The following is a 22,603-nucleotide window of genomic DNA, read 5'->3' as shown; positions in this document are numbered from 1 at the left end:
TTTGATGTGGTTGTCCTAGTGGCGGAAACAACGAGATCAGATTTTATTGACGGCCTGCCCTCTCGGATGGAGGTAAGTGGTCAACGTAATTACTGTTCTGACATGACAGGGGTAACCTGTGGTCAAAGGCGGGATCAGGGACTTATTCCGGGCCCTTGGGGAACCAAGCATATCTCCCTTACAGCTAGATGGAAACACAGCCCAGTGACACCCGATAACGAAGGTAGAACAGATGAGCATATACATAAATCAGATGCTGTTGACACTGACGACGAAAAAGTGCTTGGGCCACTGGTGTAAGATCATACCCTGCTTCTATCCGACTCAACTTCGGAGGTGCAGGCCAAGCTCTGTCTCCATCCAGGAGCCTCTCAGACCTTACCGCTATCTCCTTTCTCTCAGCTTCCGTGGCCCCTGTGTCCCGTCTGCAGGTCTATGTGCTCTCCTGGATCCACGTCTGAGTGTCGCTTCTGTGTTGGTCTTAGCTACCAAATGAGGTGTACTACGTTGCTTGAGGATAGAGACCCTGTTTAAAATGTTTCTGGGCCCCTCCACGGAACCCGTAGGCTCTGCTCGCTCCACAGAAGGTACGTGAATGCACAACTGTGTTTGGCCCGTACAGAAAGTATAAACAAAGCCTGGGGCCCTGCTGTGAAATTAAGAATAACCCAAATATGAGTTTAAAGGTACTGCGGGTCCTAAAACACTTGTTGATTAATATATAAGTACCGTGCGCTATTGGATTGCCCCACTGGAGCTCCATTTTGATGAATGACTGACTTTTGACAATAGAGGGTAAGAAAAACCAAAACTGCTACACCTACTCGCCCTGACCTGACTCACTGTGCCTCAGTCTCCCTGATACGCAACGAAGGAGGCTGAACAGTGCCCTCTAAGGCCTCTTCTATCTCCAGGGGCCCTTCATTCTCCAACCGTCTCCCCTGTGGCCACGACCTAGCACTTGACAGCTAGGTGGAGCATGTGCTTCTGGTACGGATACCCCCAATTCGCAAAGGGCCGGGGCAGCACTCGGCCGCCCTCGGAGGCACAGACGGGGCGTCGGCGAGTTCTAAGGACGTACCCCCAGCTCCGGTCCGCTCCTGTCGGGGATGATGTCGTGGATGTTCTTGTAGTAGCCCAGGCACAGGGTGGTGCAGCGCACAAGGGCGCCCATGTACAGGGAAAGGATGGGGATGAGCAGAGGCTCCCTGCATTCCAGGTGACTGTGAAGCAAAATGGCTACAAAAACGACCTGAGAGATAGGAAAACAAGAGCAAGTCAGAGGGGAGAAGACGGAGCCCGTCGACAGAAGCACAGCCCACCCTCTTGCACCCCGATGAGACACATCTCTGAGTGAAAATCCCGACGCTGAGGAGGAGAACAGAAACTTGGGCTGAGGCTCAAGGCCACTCTCAGAATTCAGGGTCAGATGCCTGGGGTTCACCGGAAGGGCACACGATCATTTTGCCATATTCACCACGAAGGTTCTTTGAAGGTAACCGTTAACATCTCGTTAAGGTTATTGCTAAAAAAAAAAAAAAAAAAAATCTGGAACCTCTGGGCTCCTAGATTCCCAAGAGATGTGGCAGAGGTTTGCCCTTCTTGAACCTGGATCCCGACACGCACAGGTAACCCACACGGGAGGCCCTGAGTCCACAAGGAAAGAGTAGTGGTGATCAGTGATGTCCATAGAAAAATACTCATTTAACATTTACAAGATGCAATTCATTAAACATGCTGCTAAAGGCACCAATGTTAATTATTATAAGGCAAGCCAGATTAAAATTTAAAACACAAACATATAGAAGTGGAATAAGTCAACAAAATAGTCAAGAGGGATTGAAAAAAAAACAATCAAGTATTGATCTCTACTGACTGTAGAGTCCCCACAACAAATTTAACAACGTATTTAACCTTCCTGTCTGCAAAACTCAGACAAGCAGCCCAGTCTCTGTCCAGAGCCATCTGGGGATTCATACATTCAGGAGAGCACTGAGCATACTGAGTGCAAAAATAAAGTAATGGGGGAGGGGGACGATTCCTGAGCTACATTGACTTTAGTTTTTTAATGTTTATTTATTTTTGAGAGAAAGAGAGAGAGAGAGAGAGAGAGAGAGAAAAGACAGGTGGGAGGGGCAGAGAGAGAGGGAGACACAGAATCGGAAGCAGGCTCCAGGCTCTGAGCGGTCAGCACAGAGCCCGATGTAGGGCTCGAACCCATGAACCGCGAGGTCACAAACTGAGCCCAAGTTGGACGCTTAACCGACTGAGCCACCCAGGCACCCCTCGACTTTTCTTTTTTTTAAAGATTTTATTTTTAAGCAATCTCTACACCTAACGTGGGGCTCCAACTTACAACCCTGAGATCAAGAGTCACATACATGCTCTACCGACTGAGCCAGCCAGGCACCCCGAGCTAGAGCGACTTTAAGGGCCAAATATCTGTGGAACAATAGGCGTGCAAAATATACCGCCATCGAGTGATCCTGACCAGAGGAGGCTTATCCTGATCACTTCAGTGCCAAGAGATCAGTGATGACAGAAAGTTAAAAAGGAAGCTGGAGACTGAGCGTGATTAACTGGATGAGTACCTTCCGCTGCTGTAGGGAACACACACAGAAAAGCAGGGTAATACAGAGAAACTTCTGAACGCAGTAAAAGCATCAGATGCTAGAGGTGGTTTGTTGACGGCATCGATGAATCTCGTGCCCGGATGTCATTCTCAAACCCAGTACATGAGGCTGACTGGGACAGGGAGCCTCCGGGGATGCAGGAGAGAGAGGCACTGCTTGGCCACGTGGACGCACCAGGCTGCCCGCAGCACCGACAATGTGAATGGACACAAGTCAGGCCACAGTCACACTCGTGCTCACGCTCTCAGAGGATACAGCAGAGCCCAGTGATAGAAGTCAAGATGCCCGGACCTGGCTCCGTGCCTGTTCCTTCCAAGTGAAACTATCAAATGTCAACTGAAAATGCGAACACCAGCTGGGGAAGCCTTGCTAAGGACGCACTGTGTTTGCAACAGAAGACCGGGGGTTTGTGATGGGGCCAAGATGTGCAGTGATGTCTCTAAAGCATTAGATGCCTCTAAGGAGCCGCCATGCAAACTCACACTGGTGCATGTGCAACAAGCTGAACGTTTGGCAGCTAGAAAACGTACAGAGCAAACTAAGATGACCTTGTGCAGAGACTGAAAAACTCACTGTACAAGAAATGACTACGTAAGGATCATCCCCCCCGCTGCTAAGTCCAGGAAAGACCCTCAGGGCCGTCAGGATGGCCATGCAAGATGGAGGCCTGCCGAGCAGAGCCACGGAGGGGGATGTGGAGGTGACGGAAAAAAGAGGGACTCGGCTGAAAGAAGGGTGAGTGTGGCGATGACAGGAAAACAGCCAGAGAATCATGGCAGGCTATTTGGGACCGAGGGAAGGTGGGAAGCACTGGGCCGGTGGCTCTCACAGCCTCCCCGCGCGCTTAATAGCTCGATGCCATGTGGCCCAGCACCTGTCACAGAGCTGACACCATCACTGTGGATTGTATTGTTTGCCAACTGAAAATAACACGGGGCAGGGGCGCCTGGGTGGCTAAGTCGGTTAAGCGTCCGACTCTTGATTTCATCTCAGGTCATGATCTCACAGTTCTTGAGTTCGAGCCCCGTGCTGGGCTCTGCACTGGCAACTGGGACCCTGCTTGGGATTCCCTCTCCCTCTCTCTCTAGCTGCTCCCCTGCACGCGCGCTCTCTCTCTCTCTCTCTCAAAATGAAATGAAATGAAATAAAGTAAAATAACACGGGGCCTTCTGCAATTAAAGTCCAGAATTATGACTCTGAGTCTGATAAAGCCACCAAAAATACTGGGTTATTTTCTGAGGGGGAACCTAGGGCCTCGCTGGTGAGGATTTTTCCCAGTGAGAGCCTGTTCTGTGCTGGCCTTGTACTGGGTGCCGGGATTCAGTGATCAATGAGATCAGCCCAAATTCTGTCCTGGGGAGCGGACGGTCGAGCGGAGAAGCAGGGACCTTAATCACACAGTGGTGCTGGCGAGCGCCCGCTGACACAGGGAAGGAAGAGTGGCTGTTCTAGGACAGCCAGGCTGCTGTGAGGGAGGGCGTCTTCCTGGGTGCTGTCTGAGCTGAGACCTACAGTCTCCGCAGGAGACTAGCCAGGAATGGCAGGCGTCGGTGGTAGGTGGGGAGAACTGAGGCAGAACGTTTCCTCCCGGGGAAGATGGGGCTGAGGTGAAAAGCCCCAGTGGAAGGGGGCTCTGCCCTACCGAGGCCCCGAACGGAGTACCCGTGGCTGGAGTGCAGGAAGCAAGGGGACAAGAGGAGACTGCCAGGCTGGAGAGGAAGCAAGGCCAAAGGTCTTCAGTACCTTGTTGGCCGTGAGCAGGATTTTGAGTTTTTTACCTCAAGAACACCAGGAAGCAATTTCTTAGGTTTTTTTGTCTTTCGTGTTTATTTATTTATTTTGAGAGAGAGAGAGAGAGAGAGGGAGAGAGGAGAAGGAGAGGAAGAGAGAGAATCCCAAGCAGGCTCCTTACTCAGTGTGGAGCCTGACATGGGGCTCCATCCGATGACTGTGGCCTGAGCTGAATTCAAGAGTTAGATGCTTAGCCGACTGAGCCACTCAGGTGACCCCATCAGGAGCAGCTTCCAAGCAGGGGATGAGGTAAAAAGAACGGATTACAGGGGTGGCAGCGGGGAAGGGAGGAGGTGGGTCAGAGCAGAGGCAGAGGCCAGAGAGGAGACATCCGGGTGGGAGGGGAGGCAGAGATGGGGAGAGGAGGGCGGAGAAAAGAAACATCTACGACTGGGGCGCCTGGCCGGTTGGTTAAGTGTCTGACTCTTGATTTCAGCTCAGGTCGTGATCTCACAGTTTATGGGTTCAAGCCCCATGTCGGGCTCTTCGCTGACAGTGTGGAGCCTGCTCGCGATTCTCTCTCTCTGCCCTCTCCTGCTCGTGTTCTCTCCCAAGATAAATAAACTTTTTTAAAATAAAAGAAATATCTAGGAAAAAATCAAAACGGCTTGATGGTGAACAGGGTGCTCGTAGGACGGTTCAGGGTTTCTGACCAGATGATGCGTGCCACTGATTTGCGTAAAACCGAAATGTCTGATAGAGAAGATAGGAATTCGAGCTCGGGGTGGCTTTGCAGGAGCTGAATGGAGCTACCACAGGGACATTTAGATACGTTGTCTGGAGCTCAGAGGAGAGGGTCTGGCTACAGATATTTGGTATCCAATCTGGAAGGTGGGCATGAACTAGATGTTTCTCCAACAGAACAGAACAGAGCGAGGAGACAGAGAGAAAGGTGCTGAGAAAGGTCCACATGTTCACAGCAATAGCGGAGGTGGGCCTTCAGAAGGAGGAGACAGACCAGGACTGTGGTGCTGAGTACCAGTGGGAAGGAACGTTTTGTGCAGGAAGGAGCAGTCAACAGAGTGAAGGGATGTCTGAGAAGTTGACAGGGAACGTCCACTGGGTTAAGTGACATGAAGGTCATTAGCAAGAACTATTTGGGTGGGCTGACGGGGGTGGAAGTCCACCTGGAGTCGGTAAAAGAATAAAAGAGACGTGAAAAAAAAAATGGAGACAGTGGGTGAAAACCACTCTTGCAAAAAGTCTGGCTGTGAAGTAATGAAAACAGAGGATTGTGGCTAGAGAGGTACATGGGAGCCAGAAAAATCTTCTTATTGTCCCTGTCTTCAAATGTTACACGTTAAGAGAAATGACCCAGGGGAGACAGAATGGATCACTGATAAACTGAATAAAGTTCTTGAGAAAGCACAGAATCCAAGGCACAGGCAGAAGAAGTGTTCTGGACCACAGAGAAGGGACACCTCTTCTAAAATGGCGGAAAACGGAAGTGATGCAAGGGTGTGAAGGTAGGCTTGTAGGTTTGGTGGCCAGAAGTTGAAGAATTTGGTTGCTTCAATTTTCGCAGAGAAGTGGGGAGAGAGCTCGTCTACAGGGAGAGTGAGGAGGGTACGGAAGCCTCTGAGTTAGTTACTGGAGTCAGCTGAGGTGAGTGAGGAGACTAGGGATCCGTGGTTTGATTAGTCGGTCCCATTGTGGAACTTTCTTCATTACTGTTATTATTATTATTATTGTTTTAATTTTTCTTAACGTTTATTTATTTCTGAGAGACAGAACACCAGTGGGAGAGGGGCAGAGAGAGAGGAAGACACAGAATCCGAAGCAGGCTCCAGGCTCTGAGCCATCAGCACAGAGCCCGACGCGGGGCTCGAACTCACGCGTGGCGAGATCAAGACCTGAGCGGAGGTCAGACACCTAACCGACTGAGCCACCCAGGAGCCCCATCCGCTGTTTGAACTTCGTGCAGGAGCACTTGCTACCTGCACGCAGCTGGTGACAGGTGCATCCCAGGGTGGTTCAGGAGTGGGATCTTGCCAGAAGGCTGAGATGAAAAGGCAGGAGGCATGGGGATTTAAGTAGTGCAGCATCATTACTGAGCTAGGATCTTGGCCTCCCATCCTGGGGCCCTCAGCCAACTTCAGAAGGCAAGGGCTAGGACAGGAGGCCCGAGTAAGGTCTGACAACCCCAGGAGAATTCTCGTTTTGATACTGAGCAAATATTGACCAGGTGATTGTGAAATATAACAGAGACAGCAGTATTTTTCATAAACCCTTTGGCATTTACTAGAACATAACAGCACCATTGAGAGTAATAGTGGCACAGAAAAGCATTGCCTGCGTGAACCACACCGAGAGCTTTCTTGTACTATGATGAGACACCAATTAGCTTAGCCAAATTTTTAAAAATGAGAGCTGCCACTGAAATTCAAGACGTTATAAACCATGTTCATTTTACCATTGGCCACTGCTTGCTATATATCTATGCTAAGGTGGTATTTCAAAGGACTTTGCCTAAGATCTATTTACTCATTGCCAAATCGGGTAGTTAAATGCTTTCAAGGAGCAAGAAGAATAAAGCTGGGGGTGCGGGCAGGGGTAATAAAAGACTTAGGAACAAAAATTGCATTTATTCCCTCAGGCGTTTAAACTACAAGGTTTAAAATAACTACTTCACCAGGAATAGCCGGGGGCCAGATGGCATCCGAACCCAGCTCCCCGTCTTACTAACCAGATATGTTTATTCTGCATTTGCGAGCCCTCCCAGCAGGCATCGGCCAGGACTGGGTTTCAAACCGAGAAGGAAAAGGGCCGTGGGCGTGCTCAGCAAGGCATTTTTCAGGGATATAGTGTTCTCTTCCACCCTTAGATGCCTACTATATTTATCGTAGGCAAAGTCCAGCTTTTCTATTTGTTTGTTTGCCCTTCAGAAAACACGCATCTCAAAATACTCAGGGAGCTGCTGATGCGACTTGCTGCCCGTGAGAAGTCTTTCCTTTATTTCACATTAAGTGATTAGAGTGAAGAAGGCAGTTTAGTTCATGTCTCCGAGGACGAGTTAAATAAAAGTAAGCTCCGGACAAAAATCTCCAGTAACTCACAGAGAAAATTAACAAAGATACATCAAGGAATGATGTTAGCCAGCGTTCGGGCGTGCACATGTGTGCGCAAACACACACACACACACACACACACACACACACACAGAGTGTTCATAGGAATAACATAAATTACTTTTGATAGTGATCCACGGAGTAAACGCAATTAATCTGGAAATGGAATTGTTGGTCTTTAGGGAGGTACTCACGGTCTGACCGTAGATTATTTCACAAAGGTGGCTAAAAGCCTAGCACGTATGACGGGAAGAAACCAGGCAGAGATGCCTAGAAACATTCCCAGAATGGAACTGGGAATCGGGAAAAGAGTTTAAGAAATCAGTCCATCCCTCTCCTCTGTGAAGACCTTGTTCTCCCAAACCCCTGATGGCAGGAACTATGCCTAATTTATAGATTATAGGAATTAGATCTAATTTCCTGCTGAAATGTTTCAGGCAGTATCCCCGGTGGCAGAGGAAGGGAAGGAAAATGGAAAATCAGGGTTGGTGCCAGACCCCAGGGGCCCGGATTCAGCAGGAAGCGTGCAGCGTGGGTCCAACGTCCTGGCTCTTTTCAAACGTGGGCGAATGACGTGTGAATGGCAGCCCTGGGTGGCATAAGAGCAGTTCCTAAGAGCTCCCTCTGGGACCGAGGGACAGACCATGTACTGTTGGGCCACACAGAGGGCCAAGTGTGCGTCCAGCCAAGTGCACAGTGACCCTCTGAGCACCAGACATGTACTAGCTGGGACCTGATGGCTGTTTCTCGTGCGAGCCCAAACCTCTGGCACTGACTTTAAATTCCTACCACCCTCCAGCCAGCAGGATTATACACACTTACGCTGCAAACGGCTTCGCTTTCTCTCTACTCTGACAAACCTTTGCCGAAGTCCACGTTTGATCTGAGGAAAGTCGGAATGCACGTTTGATCTGAGGAAAGTCGGAATGCAATGAGGCATGGGTGGGTTCTGTCACTCGCCAGAGAGAGGCTCTGAGCGGCACACAGACCACACTTACCTGAGCTATGACGTCTGAGATCGAGGCACATCCCACCAGGAAACTGTATTTGTGTTTCAGGAGAATGCCGGCGTGGGTCCACGCCTGCCGGAAAGAAAAGGATTGGGCGTGAGAGACGCTGTCAGCACTGGCTCACTTCTGGTCGTCAGGATTGCCTGGGAGTTCCTGAAATAGACTTTGTACCCCCCGACACCTTAGGAGCACAGGACAAATTTTCAGTTGGTCAAATGACTGGAACTTGGCCTGATGGCTAGGTGCACACAAGATTTTTTTAAGTGGCATCCGTGACGGCACGGTATTTATTTAGGGCAGATTACACGCAGGCCGGTGTACTCCTTAGGTCCACGTGCCTGGCAGGAAAGCTGGGTGGCTACCAGAACGGAGGAAACGCCGCCTCTCCCTCTCTGGGGCGGTCGGAGTGCCAAGGCAGAAGCGTTCTCCTTACACGAAGCATGTTATAATGAGGGCTCCGGGTTGGTTCTAAGTTATTACAGTCATTATGGGTTCTCATCAGCTGATTAGGGCTCTAATGAGGGCTCTTCTTCCCTCTTTTCAAGCCAGGGCAGGATCTGATCTGACACCTTGCTTTTGAGGGCAATTACGAGGAAGGTCCTCTGCGGGGAGCAGACCATGGAAAGCCCAGGGAAAGGTGAGTTCGGAGGCCGGGAGTTCAAGACAGGATCTGTTGAAAGATGATCCCTCTAACCTGTAAAGGCTGATGCGGACTGACACAGAAATCACATTTCATGTGAACTAAACGCAATCGGACAAATACAATTTATTCCCCTAGGTCTGTGTCGGGGCTGCACAGAGCAGCTCATCCTCCCTCAGCTCACGGGTCCCGAGGTGCCAGACGTGGAAAGAAATGCAAACCGTCGATAACGTTTGCAAATAGTGGCTTGTGGGCTATCTCTGTTGACCAAAGCCATCTGGACGGTAAGCTTTGTGGCTTTCAAATATTCTCTCTCCAACCAATACACCAGGGCCACGGTGCAGGTATGGGTGTGTAGGGGGGGAGCTTGGGGAGGGATCACCTGGCTCTTTATAAGTGCTCACCATTTTGTTCTTTTATTAGCAGTCTCCTACTGCTGGGTCTTTGGGGGCGGTTGATAAACGAAACACAGAAGTAAAGGGTGTTGATCCCCAGTGCTCTGGTGTCATACTGAGTTTTAGAAACTCTCTCATGGCAAATAAATACACCCGAAGGAAAATGGAACACGGGGCACGTAAGAGTCTGTGATTCGCTTTTAGTCCCGAGTCCCTGAAGTCACTGTATAACGGTAATTCCTCTACGTGTTTACAGAGTCCCCATACAGATGGTGGGTGGGCATTAGAGCAGTATCACAGATTCTGTCTGGGAAGCTGGGCTTTTACTTCGGATGTGATAAAGGTCACATCATTCAGTTCTCTGACTTCAAGCACTGTGGTGCCTCCTTAGGCCTGCGTGGACACCATGGGGAATCTGGTTTTAGGAAATCCCGCCCCTGTGCCTTTTTTCTTTCTTTCTTTTTTTTGGGGGGGGGGGCGGGGGTAATGTGTCTTAAATTTCTTATTTGGGAATAAGTAAGGAAAAGAAAATCCAGGTACCAGTGCTCCAATGCCCAGATCCTCGCACCTACACTGATGTGACACCAACTGGGCATCAGGGCCTCTGTGTTGAAACTATGAGTTTAGGATTTAAGGTTACTGTGCCAACCGGTGGAAAGCGGGCAGCCATTCAGTGAGGCTGCATCAGTAACCTAACTACAGGCAGTTTGACACTGCTGATAACACTCGAGAAGAAGGACCACGGGCAATTGGCCTTGTGTCATCTCGCCAAGGATGTGGGGCGGTGGCCTCGCCTCCAGGCAGATGCCCACTCACCTCATGCGTCTACACTACATAAAACTTGGGGTGAAGGGTGGTGAAAAATTGTACAGATTAACATATACATTATTTTAGAGAGAGAAAGAAAGAGAATCCCAAGCAGGTTCCGTGCTCAGCACGGACACTGGCATGGGGCTTGACCCCACGACCTTGGGATCATGACCTGAGCCGAAATCAAGAGTGGGACGCTCAAACCACTGAGCCACCCAGGCGCCCCCATATTAACATATTTTCCCCCATATTAATATTTTTAAGTCTCCTCCTAAAAGTAATTTAAAATGGAGCCCAAAGAAGGGGTTTATTTTCCATCATTGAATATTACTGGAGCTATCTATATCTATATATAGATACATAGATTTTTTTTTTTTTTTTTTTTGGCTAAGTCTCTTTTATACCTGTACTACAGAGGAATAGAAAAAAAGCATTCTCTGAGCACTCTTTAGTATCATGACAAAGGATTTAATCTATGGAAGGGAGCTGCCCTTAGTAATGTATAAAGCTGGCTATTAAAGTAATGAAATCCTACCAATATATTCAAGAGATTCTTATTCTAAAAAGATGTGGGTGGTTAAGCCACACCCATGGTAAGTTTATCAGAAAGCGGTCCTGATCCTTTGATCCTGAATATATCAGAAAAGATCTTTATAGTTAAATCAAATTTTCAAGTAGGCTCTCTGGCCTCCTGCCAGAACTTCTGACAAATACAGACAATTCTCATAATAAAACAAAGAGACAGGATGCACTGGTTAAAAGTCAACGGTCCACTGGAACCCTTCTATACGGCTGGTGGGGATGTAAAATGGTATAGCTGATATGGAAATCAGTATGAGGGTCCCTCAAAAATTAAAAATACAATTATTACATATTACATAATCTGTCAATTTTACTTCTGACTATATACCCAAAAGGATTAAAGCAGAAAACTCAAAGAGGTACTTGTACATCCATGTTCACAACAGCACTATCAAAACAGCGACCCAGGTGTCCACTGATGGATGAATGGACGAACAAAACGTGGTCCTTGTAAAGGACATTGTGACGTGCGCTACGACGTGGGTGAACCCTGAAGACATGCGAAGTTAGGTGAGCCAGCCAGCCATACTGTCTCAGTCCACTCGTATGAAATCCCTGGAATGGTCCGTCCGATCCACACAGACGGTAGGACAGTGGTGCTAGGGGCTGAGGGGACGGGAGAATGGGAAGTTAGGGTCTGATGGGGACAGAGTCAGTTTCACGAGACAATAGGAGCTCTGGAGGTTCGCGGCAATGTGAAGTTACCGCATGCCATCGGACCGTATACGTAAGAACGGCTAAAATGGTAAATTGTATGTTACGTACACCATAGTTATTTTTTAAAAAGAGCCAACGATTGATTACTCACCATGGCATCCATAAAAGGGAAGGCAGCAAGATACAGGAAGGCCCTTCTCGTTTTGTTCCCCACGGACTCGTCCACATGGTGCAGTTTATTGATAATGTAGTAACCTAAGTCACTATAAGCTGCAAGGGGCCAAAAAAGACACATGGCAATGTTAGAAAAAGTTACCTTTGCAAGCTTTTCATCTTGAAGATGCCAAACAACGTCAAACGGAACATTTGTTTTTCTGTAGAAAAATTATAAAATGCAGATGAGCAACGAGGAAAAAAACAAAACAAAAACGTCTACTATCTCATCCCCCTACCCAGAGGAGGGGGTCACGGTTAAGGCTCTGGATTCCAACTGCCCAGTTCTTTTATGGGGAGTGTGTGGTGGGCATGTGTGTGGGCTATGCATGTGTGTTTTAACATAAAAATGAGATCATACTATATATATATACTCTTTTGTAAACCATGAACAGCTTTCCATGATACGCTTCCATACTTAGGTGGTTGCGATGAGTTCCTTTTTTGCAGGTTTACTTAGCATCAACTTACTCAGTCTCCTATTAGTACACATTTAGGTTGTTTCTGTTATTTTAATACTGTGTAAGCATTATATTCACCTATATTCGGATGCATGATGGATTGCTCGGAGGCTACGTGTTTATATAGAGTGTTACTTATTTACTAAGAGAAAATGCCCAGTTGTGAATATGCCTCTTCAATAAAAAATGTAAACCTAGCTTTTCGCGGCTTGCCATTCTTTTTGTTTCATCCTTTGGGAGGAGCATGTGGGCACCGAGCCAATACCGGCTGAATGAATTCATAGCTGCCAACTAGACATAAAGGAAGAAAGAGAAAGGTCTTTTGAATGTATTGGCTAGGCATTCTGACAGGGGTTGTTAGCAAAGATTAAATAAATTAGTAAGCTATGTTTACCTTATTGATACATGTTTAGACTATAGAGGAAGATACTAATTGTGGTTTTCATTGTATTTTCCATGGAGCTTTAATAACAGTCTTCCTGCTGTTTTCATTAAAAAATATGAATATTAATGCATACGGACAAGTACAGAAGCTGCTGTGAAATCAGAAAGGAGAGAGAATGCAGACAGTCTCATTTTACGTGAAGTAGTAAGATCCCTCCCCCCCTTCAAAGTTTGGACGATGACTTAAAACCATATTAACTGATAATAAGAAGAACCTGATCGTTAACAAATAGCCCTCCATCCTTTTTCAGCATGAGGCTTGAATCACGGGAATTTTGAAGTCAGCCAGGTCTTCGGGACGACATCGAGGATATTCAGAGGCGCAAATGGGAATCCCAGAGGGGGGAGAGGTGCACGTAAGTGATTTTAAGGGGTAGGGGGGTGGGATGGTTAAGACATCCGGAGTGCAAGGTGGGACTGGGGGGGGGCAGTGCAGGAGGAGAGGTTGAAGCCCTCCAAGGGGGGGGGGCAGAGGTGAAAACCAACTGGTGAGCTGCCAGGTGAGCAAACATGTCAGGTGTGGAGCATGGTGGGGCCAGCAGAGACACTGAGGCAGCAAGAAGGCATTCCGAGAGGCAGGTGTCCAGGGGCAGAAAGAGAAAAGACTCGGAAAGGTGGGACAAGGAGGGAAGGAGGCGCTATCTTCTCCAAATTGGGATCAGAAGGCACACAGATTAGACCAGCAGGCTAGAGAGGGCTTGGTCTGACCCAGGAAGGCTCAGGGGAGGGGCGGGGAGGGAGCCGGCCAGCCTGCCTTGGCGGCAGTCAGGTGAGCCGCGCACTCAGACGTGGGAAGGCAAGACAGACGGAAACACAAGGCCAGGATGAAGATGTCCCTTGCTCACGGGAATGAGTGGCTTACTCGGGGCGCCGAAACTTAGAAGTTTTGTCTCGGAGTTCATTGTTCCTGCTGTTTATTTGTATGTTTGTTTCATTCAGTCGGGATTCGACCACTGTGTTGGGACCTACCAGGAGGCGACCCAGCCCCTGCCTGCAGAGTGTCCCCTCCTGGCGGGTGAGGACAGCTGGGCTGGGTGAGCAGAGCAATGCAGTGCCAGCAGCAGGCGCCGGGCGGCTATGAATAGCTCACGGGGCTGACATTCTGGGGTAAAGGTTAGAGCCCACAGACAATGCCAGAGTGCACTTGACTGGACTCTGAAACCGGGGAAGGCCGAGATCCAGAGGGGCGGGGTGCGGGGCAGAGCTGCGTGTCCCCTTGAATTCGTATGTGGAGTCCCCTCCCCAGGACGGCAGAACGGGACCTCATTGGCAACAGGGCCACCACAGATATAATTTGGTAAGATGAGGTCACATGGGAGCAGAGGGGGGCTCCCAACGCAGTATGCCTGGGGTCCTTCTAAAAAGGGGAAATGTGGACCCAGAGGTGGACGCGCACAGGGAGAGCGCCACGCAGACGTGAAGCTGGAGATGGGGGTGACGTCCCGGCAGCCGCAGGAAGCCCCAGGTCGCCCTCAAACCACGGAGGCCAGGAGAGAGTCCCAGAAGGGAGCAACAGTACTGCTGGCTTCATCGTGCAGCCTCGTGAACTGGGAGACCGTGCGTTTCTGTGGTCTTGACCTCCCGGTCTGTGCTGCATTGTTAGGACGGCCCTAGCAGAGTCACACGGGCAGCCTCCAGGAAAACGGGAGCCAGAATTCTTTTCCTCCCTGGGACCTGTGAGTTTGAGCACTTGGGAGGAGGCCCCGGGGGCAGAGATCAATATAAATCAGCTTCTCCACCTTCTGTACGTTGATCTAAAGGTATCTATTAGGTATTTATTTATTTTTTAATTTATAATGTTTATTTATTTTTGAGAGAGAGAGAATGAGGGAGGGACAAAGAGAGGGAGTGAGAAGATCCCAAGCAGGCTCCGTGCCGTCGGCATGGAGTCAGATGCGGGGATCGAACCCATGAACTGTGAGATCATGACCTGAGCCGGGCTCGGACCCTTCACGGACTGGGCCACCCAGGCGCCCCCCTATTAGACTCCTTCAACGAAAGTATCAAAAATAGCGCCTTGATGCAGGACAATGGAGAGTGGACAGAAGGACGGCTGGGTGGTGAGCTCAGTTGCCAGGCTTTCTGCCTCTGCCAGGACCAGGCCTCTCTGGCCCTCCCACTCCCTTGCTTTTCTCAGCCGGCAGCTGGTGCTGGGCTCCTCCCTCCCGGCCTCCAGGCTCCGAGGGACTTTGGGACAAAGGGATCCAGGCCCCTTTGGCTTCTTTTTACTTCTCCTCCTTCAGCTACTTCTTACCTCTCCTCCTCCTCCCCCACACAGAGAAGAGTCCGATTGTAACTACAAAGGCTGTTGTTTCCACCCTGTGAGTTGGGAATATAAAATCCCAGCAGCTGTTTTTCACCCAAGTCCCCCTCCCTCCCTCCTGTGCCCCTGAGCTGTTCCTGGCTGGAGTTGTCCGCTGGGGGTAATTTGTTTCAAGTGCTTTGCATAGAGTCCATAATTACCAGGCTGGCCGCCTTCACCTTTCCTACCCCTCAGCTTCTATAAACTGCCCTACCTGGATTGTTCTGAAACAGCTCATACTCCTGATGAAGAGCAGAACGTAAAAAGGAAGAACTCAACAAGGCTTTTGAAGAGACGTAAACAGATTTCATGGGGTGGCTGCAGCAGAAGAACTTGGCCTTGGCCCTTTTATAGGCAGGCAGCTTTTGACCCCACCCAAACAAGAAGAAACCGGAAGGGTCATTCAGATCCCTAGCTCTCCTGCCCTCGGCCCACCAGCGTGATGGACCCCTGTCGAGAATCAGTGGCTCTTCAAGCTTAGTCATCCAGGACTTAACTAGCACTTGTTGCAAAATGCCACGAAATATTAATATTAATCCACACAAGTCTATATACCTAGATTTTCCCATGGGAACTGAGGAGACAGCCCTCCTCCCAATCAAGTAATAGGACAATATGTGTATTTCCAAGAGGCAAATTTGAGAACCCTTATTCTCCTTCAAATTCCCAAGTTCCCATGCTTAAAAGTCTTACTTGTACTGATTAGGTTGCTAGGTTCTCTATTTACTAGGCTTTTCACACGGCAGGTAACTTGACCCCTGTGCTTCTAATGAATCATTTCAAAGTGTGTGCTTGTATGGCCAGTATTTAAGTCACCTCAACACATGCGGGTGAATGACATATGCATCAGGCACTATGCCAGCTAACTCTACTGTGAAGAGGCTGGTTACCTACGTGGGGGCTGGAACAGGGACATAGGACACAGCCCTCTAGAATCTGCGCTGTGCAACATTTACCTGAAAGATTTGGGCGTGGGAGGTACAAACACTGCTCAGGCCTCAGAGATGTATCATAAACCCATGCATAAAGTCAGTAAAGTAAATGTGAAATCTTAACACAAGAACATGAATTCTATCTCATTGGTATCAAGACTCCGTGGAGTGGAATTTGTAATAATTTACTGTACGATATCTTGCTTCTCTCTAAAGAACATGCCTTATTCATATCTGAATGCCCAGGATCTAGCCCACTGTAGGTGTTCAATACATGTTGATTGAATAAATGCATGAATCCACCATCTCCCAAAGAAGTGTTTGGGGGAGACTGATTGCAAAATGTCCCTGATCCTTCTCTCCTCCTTATATCCCTTATCTGCTAGGTAATTTTGTAGTCCCTCCGGTGAAAAGTTGGAGTCTATATTCCCTACCCCTTTGAACGTGGGCTGGCCTGGGATTTGTCTTGGCCAGTCACGCGCAGGGGCCGTGACGGTGCCCCTTCCAATTCTTGGCCTCAAAAGGCCTTGTGGGTCTCTATCTTCTCACTTGGGGTATTGCCACAGCTGTGCACACAAGCTCAGGCTGGTGGAAGAGGGCTCAGCTGTCCCATCGGAGGCCATCTGGACCCGCCTACTATTGGCTGACGTCCCCCAGTGAGCCCACCAAGATCAGCAGAGCCTCCCCCTGAGTCTCCACTGACCACAAAGGCATGAGCCACCAAGTCCAAAAGAACCACCCAGATGGCCCATGGTCTGGTGAGCCAAGAATAAATGCTGTTTTGAGTCACTGAGTATTGGGGTGGTTTGTTACCTCGTGATACACTTCGTGACTGTGCTGAAACTGTCCATTTCTAGCACCCTTGCTGGTTTAAATTATATCAAGTTGTACCCTTTTACCTTTACAGGGCTGGTCTATAATCCATGAATAATGGAGAAGCTTGCCGAGAGGGGAAGACTGACAAATGGAACCACTCTAGAAGTTACTTCAATTGCTCCCGGTAGGAGCATAGGAACTTGTTCCCCTGAGCTCTGCTGACTGCCCAGGCTGGAACACGCAAGACGCCTTCCAGGGCACTGTTGAGAATAGATGCGTAAGGAAATAAAACATCCACAGCAGTGGTGTCTCCGTCGGTGGGAATTAGGAGGTCAGGCAAATCTAACTTCACGCACGTGAAATTAACTAGGACTCCAATGAACCCACATACACGGTCAGCAAGTTTTCCTCTCTTTTATAGATTAATTAAGAGGGGGAGGTGGAAAACACCTACACCCTGACCACTGGCCTAAATTAAGGTTTGGTGTGGCAAATCCCACGCCCTGCAATTTAAAAAAGTGATGTCTCATCCATGAGCCCATGACAACAGTAGTGGCTACAATTTAGCTAAAATGAGACACTTATTGGCAACTTCTAACAAAGAAGCTAGAAATACTCCCAAGCCTATTGGCAACTTCTAACAAAGAAGCTAGAAATACTCCCAAGCCTTCTGCAATGTGGACATCTAGAGCCAGGCTCTGGGGCACACAGGATAGACTCGAACTCCTGGGCCGGTGGATCCTCTAGACTTCGAAGTCTGTCGGTCCCAACAAAATTCCAAGTGTCTACGCAAAACAATCGTTAAATACATCTGGGATGCGGAACCATTCTGATTCAAATCTAAGATTTTTATCGATTTTAAAACTGAAAATTTTAGGTTGCATTTGAAAAATGAGGCTGATTTTTATGTCAATGATCCCTTGTTCCTCGTAACAGTTTCGATAACACAGGACACTCAGCTTTTTTTCTTCCATGACTACTGATGGCTAGTAATTAGCTTTTAGTACTGAAGTCTTGTTCAGCTATGACAAAAACAGGGAATGTTAGGGTTATTCAGAAACCCAAATAAAAACTGGTAGCAAAAGGGAACTGATTTACCCATTGAAACAAAAATTTATCTAGATCTATTTATTTCTCTCTGTCTTGCTTGTTTTTATTTTAGGAAGCAGAGAGGGGCAGATAGAGAGGGAGAGAGTCCCAAGCAGGCTCCGCACCGTCAGCGCAGAGCCCGACGTGGGGCTCGAACTCAACTCATGAACTGTGAGATCCTAACCTGACCCGAAATCGAGAGTCGGATGCTCAGCAGACCCAGGTGCCCCTAGACCTACTCATTTCCTGTATGGGATTTTCTCAAAGGCATACACCATCTTCGAAAATGGTCCAGATGAAATCTAGCTGCAGAAGCTTTCTTCAAAGCACAGTCCACGACTTAGTAGTATTCAGAGCCTGAGCTGAAGGAAAAAGAGCATCTCCTCCGCCCAACCCCAGGCCCTGAAGCCCCCAGCCCAAATTAAATGGTCAAGACCAACACTTTGGCCCCTAGCAGCACCTTCTCATTGTCTCACACAGCTCTGAGCACAAGCCTCTGGGCTACATTCAAAAGGAACACCCAAAAGGCCTCCCACCCTTTACTTTCACAGTCATGTAAGTAAACATTAGCTGTCATCTGAATACAAGGTGAAGGGTTTGGGTTAATCTTCTGGCTCCTTTATTCACCACTGACATTCATGATTCTCATAGAGCCAGTGCCGTTTTGAAGGCACACAATGGGTTTACGAGCTGTTATTCACGGGTTTTATGCAACCGGGCTCAATACATGTGCCACTCAGTTTTTATGCCTCCTAAGCTGAGCTGTTTTAAAAGCCGAGGAGGAGCTCGGAAGTCATGCTCTTAGAATTTTATCACCACCAAGAAGGCAGAAGCAGGACTCGGCCTCCCAAGCAAGTGCTTTTCCAAGGTCTCGGGGAAACCCGCACGCTAGTCGCTCTATGTATGATGCGGCCTTTTTTCACGGAAAGAATGTTATGCCACAGTATTTAGTCTTGTCTTTGAATATGATTAGAATAACGAGGTCCTCAAATAAGTTAATTTTAATATGTTAAACAATCTCATTTGTTCTCTCTGCCGATGAGCATTAATCCTACATAACAACCGTTCTATTTTTCTGTTGAAGGTTGAGTCTCTGTAGTAACGTGTCTCTCTCAGGAAGCACAGGCCATTTCGTTGAACTGACGGAAATGACCTGCTCTCTGACCCAGGGTTTGGGAGTCAAGGAATTACAACGAGGGCTTCCCAGAGAAAACACATGTTCTTTTCTCGCGCGAGAAACACAAACTCCATTCCTTTCAGCCCTTGAAACTTTTCATGACAGATGTTTGGTAACGGCCAAAGAAATCGCGAATGTTCGAATCGACGGAAAGGAACAACAGACGGCAGGGCGGTCGGTCGGCAGCCTTACCTATCAGGGTGTGGAAGACGGCGGCGATGGCACCGGCCACGACCATGCACAGGACAGCCTTGGTCCTGTCTCGCTTGCTGTTCACAAACACCAGGCCCACGTTTTTAAAGTCACTCATGGGACCCGTGAAGAACTTCATGAGTGAGTACGCCAGCCCGTAGCTGGCCAGCATTTCCACCGCATCTTCCTTAACAGCAGCAATGCCCCGGTTCAAGGCCTGTGGAGGGGGAAAGACAACCCACGTGAGAGATGTGGTCCCATCTCCCAGGAATTGTACTTTCAAGACGAAACTTGGCAGATACGTTTCTATAGAAACGCTAAGCAGCTTACGGGGTAAGCCTCACTGTAATTTGATCACGGTTATTAGTTTTCATTTTCATCCCTATTAGCTTTGGTTTGAAATACCTTCTTGTAGGGGAGATCCCTGCCCGGTGGGGTTAAAGTCAGAGAGAAAAACCCAATGAGCTTTTTTTTTTTTTTTTTTTTTTTTTTTTTTTTTTTTTTTTTTTTTTTCAACGTTTATTTATTTTTGGGACAGAGAGAGACAGAGCATGAACGGGGGAGGGGCAGAGAGAGAAGGAGACACAGAATCAGAAACAGGCTCCAGGCTCTGAGCCATCAGCCCAGAGCCCGACGCGGGGCTCGAACTCACAGAGTGCGAGATCGTGACCTGGCTGAAGTCGGACGCTTAACCGACTGCGCCACCCAGGCGCCCCCAATGAGCTTTTTATGTTAATATCAGAAGATGATTCTAAGAAGTTTTGGTTAAAACCTCAACAGGTTACATTTTACTTGTAGGCTGAATCTCAATGACGGCGACAGGCATTCTGGAAATGAGTCAGCCACTTGGTAGGGGGGTGGGTGATGGTTTCTTTTTTTCTTTAAGGAAGGGGTGTGTGCGCATGCCCGCGTGTGCGTGACCATGCATGCGTGCATGTGCACCCATAACCTGAAAACCGTCTACGTGTTATGGAGGTATCCTTCCTTGAACAGAGCGAATTCTATGTTATGAACAAAAGTATTGAAGGAACAGATTATATCCTTGATGGATGCTATTTACCCGATTCTTATTGTATTTGAGCTTGGAATGTGTTCCTGAACTCTGTGCAAACAAATGTAAGAAAACCTTTAAACCAAATACCCTGGTTTTGGATATTGCTTGCTCAAGAAGTTGTGGTCACAGAATATTCTGATCATGTTAACCATCCTCCATGATGGACCCTCTGAGGTACCAGTGGCCTTGTCAGCATGGCATTTCCAAACTTACTTTCCCACCTGCTAGACAAATTAGACCAGAGATGCTGGGAATGGATGTCTAGGTGGGGAGAATTTTTTGTTTATTTATTACTTATTTATTTTTAAACGTGTACCTCTTTATTTTTGAGAGAGAAGAGAGAGAGCACGCACACAAATGGGGATGGGGCAGAGAGAGAGGGAGACACAGAATCTGAAGAAGGTTTCGGGCTCTGAGCTGTCAGCACAGGGCCCGATGTGGGGCTCAAACACACGATCCGTGAGATCATGACCTGAGCCTAAGTCCGATGCTCACCTGACTGAGGCACCCAGGCGTCCCCAGGTGGAGAGAAAAAGTTTTTAAAAATGTCACCAGGACATCACCTGCTCTTTAAGAACAGGAAATGTTAAGCAGGAGAGTCAGCTGTGTAGTTTTATACATATAGAAACAGATATAGTAAAAGCATGCACAGTAAGCTTCGATCGCCCAGACAGCTCTTTCAAAGAGGCATCGTCCACTTCCAAGAAAACTATCTTGAATAAACACATTGCCAGCCACAGGAATAGATAAAGAACCAGACCACCTTCCCCACCACTAAGGCTCTTCTGTTTCAGAGATCTTAGTTGATTTCATAACTGACCATTTGGGCCACTTGTCATTTCTCTTCCCCATGCTTTAAATTCCTGCCCTTATGTCTTAAATTCACCAATAAAGAATAAGCCCGTGAAACCCTGGATCCCCTCGCTTGACCCCAATAAAAGCAGAATCCCAGGCCCATGGATGCCGGCACGCTCCCCCTCTCCCCCCACAACATCTCGACCTCACTGGATAGCCTCAGGTGTGCCGTGCAATTTCCGGGTCTTGTAAGTAATAAACCTTTATATTTTCAAAGTTTCCTGGTGGTTGTTGCTCAAGGGCGTCTGGCAATCATAATAAGATCCACAAGGGTGGGCCCAGTAGTAATGCCGATTTTGAAAGGGGGAGAGGAGGTTCACTGGGACCCAGGTGAGTGCCTTCAAGGCATTTCTAGCCCCTGGCATTACTATCCTTAGGCTGAGATCAGCACAAAACAATAGACTTTATTTTTTAGAGCAGTTTTTTTTTTTAATTTTTTTAAACGTTTTTATTTATTTTTGAGACAGAGAGAGACAAAGCATGAACGGGGGAGGGTCAGAGAGAGGGAGACACAGAATCTGAAACAGGCTCCAGGCTCTGAGCTGTCAGCACAGAGCCCGACGCGGGGCTCGAACTCACAAACCGCGAGATCACGACCTGAGCCGAAGTCGGCCGCTTAACCGACTGAGCCACCCAGGCGCCCCTAGAGCAGTTTTAAGTTCACAGCAAAATGGAGCAGAATGTGCAGTTACTGTAGTCCCTTTGCCCCAACACACACGGCATCCCCCGCTATCATCCTGTACCAGTGTGGTGCATTTTTACCATCCATGAACCTCCAACGATGCATCATTATCACTCAAAGCCCATAGTTTACATTAGAGTTCACTCTTGGGCTGTACATGCTAGGGGTTTTGAAAATATATTTGTCTAATGCTGTGTATACACACACACACACACACACACACACACACACACACACACACATATATATGACACGTATCCATCATCATATAGTTGAACATTCTATGCAAAGCACCGTTAGCAAAAAAAAAAAAAAAAAAAAAAAAGTATTTATAGGAAAAGACCAACGTGTAAAATAGCTTTAGAAAAATATCTATTTGCTGTAGGAATTCAGTGTCATTCTTCTGACAAGGCTGGTATCATATAAGCTAGTTTTTGAAACCTGTTTCCAATTATATGCCTAATCCTCTTTTCCTTTTTTCCCCCAATAATACCTTAAAATTTTCCATAAAAACCTTCTTAGCCTTTGTGGAACATACCTGCCACGATGCCTTCCTTAGAAAAAATTTCCCTTCTAGCAAAGCTGATGTAATACTTTAATACCCTAACGCAAAATAAAAATCAAGAAGTTCCTTGATAACAAATCCTGTGTTTAATAGCACATCTAGTCAGAGGGTCCTGTTATGTGTCACGATCTATCACTCGATGATCTCCCAAATTAAATTTTTTTTGGATTTCTGCAGTGGATGCTGTTGTGTGTCCTACTCAGACCCTCTACTGGGTAGCGCACCTGTCCCTAGG

General features: G+C 47.9%; 1 protein-coding gene and 1 long non-coding RNA gene across 3 annotated transcripts in view; one reads left to right on the top strand and one right to left on the bottom strand.

The window, feature by feature from the left end:
* Positions 1-22,603, bottom strand: part of ANKH (ANKH inorganic pyrophosphate transport regulator) — a 139,762-nt gene that overhangs the window by 37,230 nt on the left and 79,929 nt on the right. Inside the window, exons 2-5 of one of the 2 annotated variants that reach the window (XM_043600953.1) lie at positions 19,213-19,429; positions 11,738-11,856; positions 8,491-8,574; positions 1,082-1,252 (exon numbers count right to left, since the gene is read on the bottom strand). In XM_043600953.1, the coding sequence (XP_043456888.1) occupies positions 1,082-1,252; positions 8,491-8,574; positions 11,738-11,856; positions 19,213-19,429 (591 nt within the window). The remainder of the gene's footprint in view (positions 1-1,081; positions 1,253-8,490; positions 8,575-11,737; positions 11,857-19,212; positions 19,430-22,603) is intronic. The other variant, XM_043600954.1, reaches the window with a different exon arrangement.
* LOC122495204 lies at positions 13,836-17,193 on the top strand. The gene is made up of 2 exons (XR_006300363.1): positions 13,836-14,001; positions 16,846-17,193. It is a non-coding gene; the product is annotated as an uncharacterized LOC122495204 (long non-coding RNA).

This window comes from Prionailurus bengalensis, chromosome A1 (assembly GCF_016509475.1).
Source record: "Prionailurus bengalensis isolate Pbe53 chromosome A1, Fcat_Pben_1.1_paternal_pri, whole genome shotgun sequence".
Taxonomy (NCBI): domain Eukaryota; kingdom Metazoa; phylum Chordata; class Mammalia; order Carnivora; family Felidae; genus Prionailurus; species Prionailurus bengalensis.
This window is presented reverse-complemented; position numbering and strand designations above follow the sequence as displayed.